This window comes from Myzus persicae, unplaced genomic scaffold, assembly GCF_001856785.1.
Source record: "Myzus persicae strain clone G006 unplaced genomic scaffold, MPER_G0061.0, whole genome shotgun sequence".
Classification (NCBI taxonomy): Eukaryota; Metazoa; Arthropoda; class Insecta; order Hemiptera; family Aphididae; genus Myzus; species Myzus persicae.
Genome location: NW_019104443.1, coordinates 44,683 through 57,381, shown reverse-complemented (window position 1 = coordinate 57,381; position 12,699 = coordinate 44,683). Strand labels below are relative to the sequence as shown.

At 29.0% G+C, this 12,699-nt stretch overlaps 1 protein-coding gene across 1 annotated transcript; it reads right to left on the bottom strand.

Annotated features, from left to right (window-relative positions):
* Window positions 1–9,713: 9,713 nt before the first annotated feature.
* LOC111042179 lies at window positions 9,714–10,325 on the bottom strand. Its single transcript, XM_022326700.1, has one exon. The coding sequence runs from the start codon at window positions 10,323–10,325 to the stop codon at window positions 9,714–9,716; it is 612 nt and encodes a 203-aa protein (XP_022182392.1).
* Window positions 10,326–12,699: the final 2,374 nt, after the last annotated feature.

Here is a 12,699-nt window from a genome sequence, read left to right as displayed (position 1 = left end):
ATACTTTTTACTTTCATAAAACTAGAATCTAAATAAAATAATAAACTGTATTTTAAATATTTTAGTCACAAAAATAAAATAGGTATGAATATATGATAATTAATTAGTTACCTATGAACTCTTGCTTACCAGAAATCACAGAATTTTGGTGAGAAATATGAGTTGGCAAACAATAATCATGATCCATATTGATAATATTTGGTGAAACAGAGGACTCTGGCATAACCGATTTGATTTGATCATCACCTACATTTTATTTTTACAAATAACAATTTTTTTATTTTATAAAATTATCACTTGGCATATATTAAAGCATTAAAAATTTACATACATAAATTTTTAAATATGCTGGGTAAAGCAGATTTTTTTAAAATTAAACGATCATATGCACCACCAATATAATAATCTTCTTCTGTAAAATGTTTAAAGCAAATAACTGTATTTTTGGTCATTTTAAAATCTCTTTGATGCTTTTTTATAATGTTAAGCCATTCTTTTTCTCGATCTTTGGGAATGCTATTAAATATTAATAATTAAATTTCAATGAATGGATGTGTCTCAATACAAATTAAAAATATTTATATTACACACCTGTGCATTTTTATTCCTTTTCCTTTTGAACATCCTCGAATAGAACAATACTTCATTATTTTACACTTACAAGTGTAAATATATATTATATAAGAGGAATCTTAATTATATTAAAAACTTTAAAAATATATATTATATTACAATACAATATAGGTAAGTAAAAAATATATTATTAGAAGAATGGCTAAATATATTTAGAATATATTATATAAATATATTTAGAATCTAAAAAGAGTACTATTATTTAGTACATGGAGTAATAAACAGTTTTATTGTTTTTTTCCCATGATATTCTCGACCAGATATCTGTCTCTCTCACTCAATATCTTATTTGTTTAAATGGACGGGAGGTGAGGAAAGCGCCGTCCATGAGTTAATAGGTCTATGGTAGAGCACGAAGAATTAGTGAAAATGCATTTGGTATTTTGACGAATCGTTTCCGAATATTTTCAAGAACAATTGATCTTGAGCCAAATAAAGTAGTTAAAATTGTAAAAGCATGCTGTACTTTGCATAATTGGATAAGAAAAAAAAATAAATCCAATTATGGTATAACTACTGACATTGAAGATGTTGTGAATAATACAGTAAACTTGGGATCATGGAGAGAAGACCCAGCTCCAGGTGGTATAATAAATTTGGCACCAACAAGAGATAGAAATTTTAATGATGCTGCACGTCTAAAACGAAACCAGTTTGCTAATTACTTCATGGGCGAAGGTGAAGTTGAATGGCAGTACAGAATGGTTAATATGCAGGTCGTGTAGATGTGGACATAATATATATTATTAATACATATTAAATACATATATTTACATATTACATACATATTTAAAAAATCACATGGGCACTTTATTTATCAATTACTACTTACACAAAATGCTGGTACTTAAACATAGATAGTAATTTAAATTTATTTATTTAAAATTATTAATATTGTTTACTTATCATTTATTATTACCTATTTATGTTATTATTAAATAATTTAAGGATTAATTTTGGTTTGAAAAATTATTTAAGCATTTATTTCCACTAATATGTATTTGACTATTTATACTATGTATCATTTATTATTACCTTTTTATGTTGTTTGTTACTCATACAATTAATTCATACAATTATAAGTATAATAAACTATTATGCTGTATTTAATTTATTTACCAAATTTGTTTCGGATTCAGGCTCATGATCAGTATTTTTCCGGAGGAAGGTATGAGCATAGTTGTACCACTTCAACTTTGGTTTGTACAATTGGTCTGATCCAGATCCAGTAATCATTGAATTTTTTACTTTTCGATATTCGTTATTATATGCTCCACGTATAGATCTCACTTTCGACCGTAATTCTTTTATACTTCCTAGTCCACTGATTTTCAATAATTCGTCTTCCGCCTGGTTCCTTCTTTCCCTGTCCTTGTACTCTGGTAGGGATTTGTCATACAGACAAGGATGCTGTTGATAGCTTTCTAAGAACTTAGTCACATCAAAATTTGACATCGTGACGTCCACGAAAAACAAACTAATATTTAATAAGTGATCGAAATATTCAGTTAATTTAAAATTATATTATATGATAACAATGATAATAATGATAACAATATCGACACTACCAGTGTCACGGTGTCGCATATCAAACATTTTTGATATGTGGCACTAGTGCCGCGATGTCGTGACACTGAGACACTACATTGTTCACACGGCGACACTGACGCGACACTAAATGTCGGGACACTAAGTGTCACGCTGTAGTGTCACCGTGTGAATGAGGCTTTAAATACACTGCACTCCACTGTCATGGACCAGACTGGTCGGCTTCCGCCGTGTCCGTGCCATTCGTAGATATGTGCTGTCTCTTTATCAACAATTTCTTGAGCTGCTCAAAATTTTGCTGGACGTCTTTCAACTTTTCCATTAGTATAAGGTCCGATCCAATGAACCCATTTTACTTCAATACGGCCTTGTGGTAACTGTTAAAACAAACAATGAGCGAGATTCATTAACTTATAATGATCACCATAGGATAGTGATGAGTATAAGGAAAATGATAAGAAGGACGATTAGTCTAGACACTTATTACTTACTAATTTCCCCTGTACAGCGCTGAATCAAATTTTGCAAATAGTAGATTTGCACATTCAATTTGATTGCTTGACGGCAACAATTTCTCGACTAGGCCGTCCAAGATCACCATCAAATCGGAGTATAAATATGGTGTTAAGTTAATACACACTATATTTTGTTCATTTAGTCTTATGTGATGGATCTTTGTTAAAGAAAAATTTTTATTATACACAATATCACAATATATACATATTAAAACAGAAAAATAAATAATTTGGTACTCTAATTTTAAAGGTTTTTCGTTTGGTATGATTGTTATCATTACTGATATTATTTCAATTTGTCAAATAATAAGTAGGTATTTAAATAATTATATTGGTTGAAATATATCCCAAAAATATTATCTAAGTTAATAAAAAATAATCTTAAAGAATAACTTTAGTAATTATAGAATATAATGAATATACTGTACCTACATTTTGTAGATACATTAGGGTGGTCTCACCCCCTAAAACAGTGTACATATACATACAACAATTAACTATACGAAATATTGAATCAATCAAACAAAGTTAACCCGTGCCTATTTGAACTTAAAGTTTGAACTTTTACAATTTTTCGAAATTTTTCAAATTTTTGTACTTAAATCGTTAACCGTTGATGAAATTGAAATTTATTATAGATACTAAATTAATTAAAACTACATTTACGAAAATATTTGGAACAGTTGCTAAATAAAAGCCTTCTTTGTTTGCCATGTCGTCATCATATTTATGAACTTATACTACGAACAATATTTGAATTGGAGATGACCTGTTGTTGTTTAGATATTATGCTGCATAAACGATTCCAGCAAGCTTGGGAAAAAATGGACTAAAAAAAAATAACAATTGGTTACACAATGATGGTTAAACAATGATATACAATTAAAAATTATGGACGTAAGTAACGATATAATAGAATTTTGTACGCAACAACTACAAACAAATCATTACTGAGATGCAAAGAGTTAATAGAATTAATATTAATTTTTCACGGAGAATGCCCATCTGATGAAATCACTATAAAAAAACCTGGTGCTATTCATCACGCTAGATGGATGGCAAAAGCGTTATACTCATTAAAAATATATTTATTTAGAGATCAGTTTCATTTAAATATAAAAGAGAAAATCGGGCTAAGGGACATATTATGTATATTTTGATTCGTCTTTACGTGAAAGCGTGGTTTGGGGCTCCAAATGCTGCAACAGCGCCATACCAAGATTTTAATATTATTAAAGATGTATACAACTATTATGAATCTGATGTTTCAAAAAAAATTCTAAAAAAATTCTGTGGACATTTATGGTATTTGTCGGATTAAGCAATAGGTTTTTCATTTTTTTGATAAAAATGTATCTGCGGATTTAAAAAAAAAGATGGTTAAAGCTTTAACTTCAAACGATGGCTCAGATAAAATAGTAAACAAAATATCAATGAAACCTCATGAATTTCCATCTTCAGTTACTAAAGATTTGAGTCATTTTGAAACGAAAAAAACAAAAATATTTTTTGAACCTTCCGGTATTGACACACATTTTTTAAATGATGGACCAGATGAATGGATAAACAACACTGCGTATAATGATGGAGCAAATAGTGTAGCCCATATTAATGTTGTTAATGATACGGCAGAAAGAGAAGCGAAGCTAATTGAAGAATGTAACAGCATTTTAACATTTAACTAAAGATGAAGAACACAAACAGTACCTACTACAAATTGTAAAAAATTATAAAATTAAGTATCCGGACAGTAACAAATCGACACTACAATAATATTATGTTATTAAATATTATTAACTATTAAAAAAATTTTTATCAGTTTAAGTCTCATTATACAATTTTTATATACAACATTTTATTTTAGATATAATATATTAACATTTTTAGTTTTAAATATATTCATAGAAAGGAAAAAAACACAGTTTTTATACTAAGGTATAATATATTTCACCAACAATTGAAGATATTAAAAAAAATATAGAACAAATATTTGTGTAAATGTAGTTTTAATTAATTTAGTATCTATAATAAATTTCATTTTGATCAACGGTTTATGATATAAGTACAAAAATTTGAAAAATTTCGAAAAATTGTAAAAGTTCAAACTTTAAGTTCAAATAGGCACGGGTTAACTTTGTTCGATAGATTCAATATTTCATGTAGTTAATTTTTGTATGTATGTACACTGTTTAAGGCGTTGAGATGAAAACATTTTTGAATTTTTTTTTTCATCTATAGTGAAAGACCACCCTAAGGTACATATTTGGTTTGTCTAAACACACATTTAAATCATTAACTTGGAAAAATAACTTAGATATATAAAAAAAATATAGTCAATAAAATTATAATTAAATATTTAACCCACATAGTATTTTATGTTTAATTAATGGAAATAATTAACTTAGCTATGCTTTATGAAATTGGCTTAAGTTGATACTCATGCAATTTTTATAAATAAAATATCTACCAATATAAATGTTTTTAATAATAATAAAAGCAGTATTAACCTTATACATACTCATTGTTATTTGATGTAATGATTTCTGGTCTAGTAGGTGGAGAGGTTAAATCAATTACATCCGTTATTGATGTAGTTTAGTTCATCAAACTGCTGTCTTTAGGCAAAAATCTTGGACCATAAAAATTCAATGAAAACACAATGTGGTATACTGAAATATTAATGAATATATTAGGCTACAGCCTACAATGTAATATTAAATATAGTATACAAATATAATCTTGAATTGAAAACAAACTCTAGTTAATACTTCAATTTAATTTTAAATAATCTTAAATTAAACATAAAATTATGTACAATTTACTATACAACGACCCGAAATAATAAAAATTAGACCAAAGCCATTTACAACAATTTAATCTCATTTCTGATGTAATGAGAAGGACAGTAAAACAGATACCATGAATTTTTACCCACTGCTTTCTATTATCAAGGTAGAAACAAAATCAGGAAAGAAGAGGTTCACCAAAACCAGTTACTTTTAGAACGCTCATGAGGGACAAGTGACCAACACGATCAAAAGCTTTCGTAAAATCAGTGTAAATGACTTGGGAGTGGGCGTTAAAAGCTTTGAATATGTGATTGTAAAAGACCGCATTACGTGTAGTCGTAGATCGACCTGGTCGGAACCCATGCTGCTCATCCATGATTATAGGATTGACAATAGGCTGGATTTTATCGAGTATGATCGATTCAATTAATCTTGAGACGAGGGAAAGAATAGATATGGGTCTATAATTAATAACTTGGGAAACATCACCAGACTTGTAGACAGGTTTAATAGAACAAAGTTTCCAAAGATCAGGAGAGATTCCTTCATCTAAAGAACGGCGGAAAAGCAGGCATAAGGGGTAAGAGATTGTATTCCGAATGTTGAATAAAAAAGTATCAGACAAACCGTCAGGTCCAACAGGCTTGTTATTCCTTAATGAGGAAAGTCCATCATGTATGTCTTGAACTAAAAAAAAACAATTACTGGGAAGTCAAATTGCGGAATATTGAGACTAGATAAGTCAACATTATTCCCTTTGAGGTGTAAACCAAGTTAAAGAAAGAAACATATAAATCAGCAGTCTTATGCTCATTTAAACATGTCATGTTATTGTAATATACTGTTTTAGGAATATTCTTAGCAGAACAGTGTTTCCTAACAAAATCCCAAAACTTTCACGGATCTTTTAGCAGTGATTTATCAAAATCAGACCCAAAACGCAATTTTTGGTTTCATATTTACAACGTGCCCACAGTAGGGAAAATTCCCTATAGTGATTTAGGCTCTTAGTGGACTTTTTTTTATCAAAGACCAGTTTTTTAACTTCTTTAGAAACCTAGGACTGAAAATCGAAGTTTAGGAACGAAGGTTAAAACAGTATAATGGAATGCATCAAAAAACGCATTAACGGCTGTTTTAAGATTCAAACCGGAAAAGGTAGAATCCCAGTTGTAAGATGATAGGTAATCATTAATTTCAGTGTACCGAAATTTATGAAATTGATAAGACTCATGAGAGTTAACAAAAGACAGCGTAGGTGCAACAATGGAGAAATGTATACTAATAGCTGGATGATAGAAATCTGGAGGAACAAAGGCTCCAAAGCGGGTTCTACTGTTTACCAAGGTTAGAGAAGATTAAATCTAGCACCGAATCACTGCTATTTGAGACATAATTATGTTGAAGAAAATTGTGAAACATAAAACCTTCAGGAGTACATGAAATCTGAGTCCGGGAATTAAAACTATATTGCATACCATGTTCATTTATAGACCACTTGATATCGGGCAAATTGTAGTCCCCGCAAAAAATAAAAGAATGGTTAAGATTATGGGAGATAAGGGAATCAATTACAGATATATGAGATTCACAATATAGTTTTTATTTACGAGATTAAATAAAAATATAAATAATTTGATTTGCAGTATAAAAAATGAACAGCAATAACAATGAATTTGAAACTACAACAATCATAAATAACAACAGTAGTATAAAAAATATGTTGGTAATGAAGTAATTTGCTTTATTGGCATGCAAAACGTACATAAAATAAACAACACTGCCCTGCTGGCATAATACAATATATGTATATAAATGAATTAATGGCCCTTTTGGATAAATTATAATAATGCATTATCAATAATTATAATAAAATAAACAATGTGTGAAATGAAATATAATGTATAGTAAATACTCGTCAGCACATTACCTGTAGGGACTGCTATTTTTATCGGTATTCATCATTATTAATGACTGCAACGACGATGTCGATAACGCAGCAGTGCTAATTTCGATAATTTATTATTTAAATATTATATTACTATAATAATTGTCTGACAATATAGTATTAGCTATTTTTTTTTTATATTAGTTTATTTTAATAATGTTTACTATTATATAGACTACAGAGGGTGGATCTTGCGTTAAATAACAATAAGTGTATATTTATGGTCGGAGATTATGGTGCACTCGATTTTCATATCGTAGGTTCCTAAACATACATCTAGTATATACCATCGTTAATCACGTGATAGCAATAATAAGTAAAATATTTTAAAAATAATTATTAATAATTTAGGGTCAAAATTAAACATTTATTTTTATATCAGCGATTCTTAATTAACATTTTATAATTGACATGGCCGTCTCATAATATATAATATTATGTAAAATATAAGAAACAACGCTTAAGTGGATATCGTTCTGTTGTACACTAGGTGTTTACTGTTTAGGTGTCCATAGTACGGCCAGTGAAACTAGGGGGGTGATTTTAGCGCCCCCAGTGGCACTTTTCAGTATTGCAATCTACACTATTACAGCCCTACCGAAAAAACACCACTGGGGGCGCTATAATCCCCCGCCTAGTTTCGCTGGCCTTACTATAGAAAATCGGTGTAGAGGTGAATGGGGGAATGGCAGTCGCCTAAGCAAGAATTTCGATTTCTGCCAAACGGTTAGTCAAAAACACTACCAAATACAAAAAAAAATAAGTATTGCCTTGTAAGGTACATCATACTTACGTTTCAGATTTTTAAAACTAATGCAAATATATTTTTTTATTTTTTTTAAAAAAATGTGGAAATGACCACTATTACCCGTAGGTAGAGGTAATGACTAATGATAGTCACTCAAAAACCCATGCAAATTAATAGGGAAAATCGTTTTTTTTTTATTCTAAACATAATTTCATAAAAAACACATGAAAACACATTTATTAATATGAGATGTTATTATTTTATTAATAACAGCCTCTACATAATAATATGGCAACATAACTTTGAAAACCAAGTAACAGAAACTTTTAACATTTAAATATAGTTAAATATTCTACAACATTTTTCAAAACAATTTAATATTAATTATTAGTCTTATAAATTACGGGTAACATAACTGTGTTAATCTTGGATAACTTTTAACATTTTAACAATATATATTTAACAACATTTTTTAAAATTATTTATTATTAATTCTTAGTCTTCTAATAATGGGTAACATAACTTTAAATACTATGTAACAGGGATTTTTAACAGTTTAATATAGTAAAAAATACAAATGTAACATTTTTTAAAATTATTTAATATTAATTCTTAGTCTTATGAATAATGGGTAACATAACTGTGTTAACCTTGTATAACTTTGTGACAGGAACTTTTAATATTTAAATATAGGTAGTTAACAATACAATCTTTAAAAATTATTTAACTAGACATTCTTAGTCTTCTAGCATAAATATCACATATATAATTATTGGTGAATTTGCATCACTGCATTCTGCATGTACCCAAAATCCACAATTTGTGCACCTATACCAAACTTCATCTTTGCCTCTTTCTTCACAGATTAAACAAATTTCAGTACCATCATCTACATCATCATCCGTCATCACATATTTGTAATAAGATATCTGTGTCAGTGTCAGAAGTGGAATGGTTAGAATTATGAGCTGCATTTAATTCATCAAGTAGTTTTCTTTTTAGTAATCTTTTTTGTCTTTACATCTAAAATAAAAATTATACATTAATAATAATACAATTATTAAAAGTTAGGAACTTACTCTTGCCAGCTGGTTTTTTCAATATTTGCTTCTTTTTTACCCTCCCAGATTCTTCTTTTGATTTCTTCAACTGTCTTTTTCTTTCTCTATCAATTAATTTGTCCTTCATGGGAGATGCAGTAATGATAGTGGAATGTTGTTTAGCTGATTTTCGGCGTACAACTTTTGTAGGAAGTGTTTTTGGAACAGGAGTTATTTCCTTGATTGAAACACTTGATCTGCTGGAAGATGGAGTACCTTGACTGCTTGAATAAAAACTGATGGTGACAGGTTTGAAGCTGATGGATATTGATGGTATGTTGATGCTATTGATTGCTGTAGCTCTTGATTTGAATCTGTTGAGTATTGATTAACAGTTATAACATCATTATTCTGGTCAATTTCATTTTGACAAAATGTGTTAGCTGCTTAGAAATCTTCATTGCTAAATATATTGGGATTAAGTGGATATATTCAAGTGGCTGAAAAACCTAAGACACCTTTTTGGATACAAGCTACATTTGAGTAGGCTTTATTAAAAATTTCTGATAAATCATATGGATTGATTTTGACCATAGCCTTACTTTTCATAAAACAATCACATTCTCTTCCATAAGCTGCCTTCAGTGGCCCAAAGAATGTAACATCTAATGGCTGTATTCTATGAGAGCTATGAGGTGGTAAAGACAACATTACTATGTAATTATCTCTACAATACTGAAAAGCAGCAAGTGTAATATGACTTCCATGATTATCAAAAATTAATAAAACTGGTTTTTCAGCTGTAGGTTTACAGTAATTTGAAAAATGTTTGAGCCATGACAAAAATATTTCATCATTAGTCCACCCATTTTTTGAGCATTCGTACAGAGCACCTGGAGGACCATTCCTTGTTAGTTTGTTGTCCATCCTTTTCCTAGGGAAAATAAAGACTGGAGGTATATAGGATCCAGATGCGCTAATGGTACAAATAACAGTAACATTTTTGCCTCGTTCCCAACTTGTTATAGATCCAACTCGTTTGTGTCCTTTTGGAGCAAGTATATTTCCAGGTTCTTGGACTATTGAGATGCCAGTTTCATCCATATTAAAAATTGTTGTGGCAGTAAACTTGTGTTTTTCCATTAGACTTTCTAGATTATTAAAAAATTAGGTCACTTCCTCTTCATTAGCTGCAGTGTTTCTACTTATACTTGTAGCTTCTGATTTCCTGACAGTAACTGATGGATTCCTCCTTATGAAATTATAAAACCAATCAATTCCAGCTAATTTTAATTCTTTATTGAAATTATGTTATATGTTATTTATTTCTACATAGTCAAATGCAGCTTGTCTCAGTTGCAAGGGTGTTAAGCCATAAAATAGTTCTGCTAAATTTTTAATATGTTCCGCCATATCATATTCTTGTTGTGGTGTAAAAATAGGGGTACATCCTAAACTTGGTGGTCCAGAATTATTAGATTTTATCCTTTTTTGTAATGTACTAAATGGAGTCTGCTGCTTTACGCATGCTAAGTTTTTTTTTAAAACTAAATCCACTGCAGCTATCAGCAACTCTTCAGACCAACCTCCAATAGTGGTTTTTCTTTTATATGATCTTGGCATCTGAAATATAAATGAGTTAAATTAAAATCATATTTTTTTAAATTATTTATAAATATTAAAATAAAATTTAAGATTGAAAAGTTAGTTTGTTAATCTTGCATGTATGCCAGGGGTGATGGTAGTCATTTTGTAAATGACTATCATCACCACATGAGCACTGACTGCGAATACCCCGTTCTAAAATTTAAAAAAAAATTAATTTTTTTTCTAATGGTAATTTGATTAATTAAAATACAGATTCATAATCCTCACAAATTACTTGTTATGTAAGTTACAACTAAATGAAAATATAATAAAATAAACTTACCTTGAAAAGCGTTTTCAGAACACGATTTTTAACAGAAAATTCGTGAAAAAACTTTGATAACAATATTTTTGCGGTAAAACTTAACTGATAACTACCATATTTTATTTTTAAGGCTATGATAACAAAATTAATAATTCCACATAGTCAGTTGATTTTTAGTCATCATAGTTTCATGACAATCAAGGTGACCACGATTACTACGCGATCACCATCAAATTGTTCTCAATTCACCAATGACGTCCGAGGAACTCGACTTCACGCTTACCAATTGTAATAGCAAGGCTCAAGACCCTATTCGTTCATTAAAAATCAGGTAAAACCACTTGCTATCGATATACGCCGCAATAAAGATTAACAACACCTTCCCCAATACGCGGAGACGCGGGTATATTATCCCCATCCTTAAGCCAAACAAAAATAATTTCCAACCTGAAAATTACCAACCTATTTGTCTCCTTAATACATACACCAGGTAAAGTTCTTGAAAAAATAATAAACCACCGGCTTATGTGGTTCCTCGAAAGATCTGACCATACTCCCATACAAAACAGATTTAGACAGAAATACAATATATAACCTTATAACGATAAAAAATGAAATTAGCACATCATTACTTAATGAACAAAAAATGGGTATGATCAGTTTTGACTTTGCTAAAGCTTATGAATAGGGAACAGACTTTAATGTCTTAAAAAATAAGAAAAATGTCCTTAAAAAGTACAACCTTATGCCTTAAAAAAATGATTTAATATCAAAAAAATGCACTAAAAAACATTAAAAATGTTATTAAATTCGATAAAAGCAAAATTTTAAACAGTTTTATGTATGTATAATATTATTAAAACTTAAAACTTATAAAAAAAATAAATAATATTTAAATATATAAAGTAAAAAAAAACCTAACCTAACCTAACCTTGTCTTCTCGCTTATCTTCTTTTTGAATTTTTGAAAACTGAGTATTTTATGTTTTTTTCACACATTTTTTAAGATTAAGTATTTATTATTTTTAGTAAGATTATTACGCTTTTTATTTTAAATTTTAAATACATTTAACTGAATCAATTACGTTTAGTTAGAATTTCAAAATAGATACCTAACATTAGAAAAAAGACACTGACTACCCATAATAAATACGGTTCCACGTCATTTGGTCGAGATCAATTTAATCGCAAAAGCAAAAAGATCGCATATAATAAGAGCGAAAAGTTAATTAAAAATATAATTTTAATAATATCCAGTCAAAAAATCAAAGTTAATATAAAAATACAATTTTAATAATATCAAGTAAAAAAATCTGAGTTAATATAAAAATACAGTTTTAATAATATCTAGCAAAAAAATCAGAGTTAATAATATTATATAAATACAATTTTTTTAAAAAATCAAGTTATTATATTTGTAGTTGAAAATTTGCAGCAACGCCCCTTAAATATCCATCAATAAGTTTCATTTCGAATTGCAGTACTTACCACATTTTTAATCCGTAGAGCTGAATCTTTCTTTGAAAATTTTCTTTTTTTAGGTACTGAATATCCTGCAATTGCTTG

Bases quoted from the DNA above. Each gene is read 5' to 3' on its own strand.
- LOC111042179 (XM_022326700.1), bottom strand. From the start codon at position 10,325: ATGGATGAAACTGGCATCTCAATAGTCCAAGAACCTGGAAATATACTT.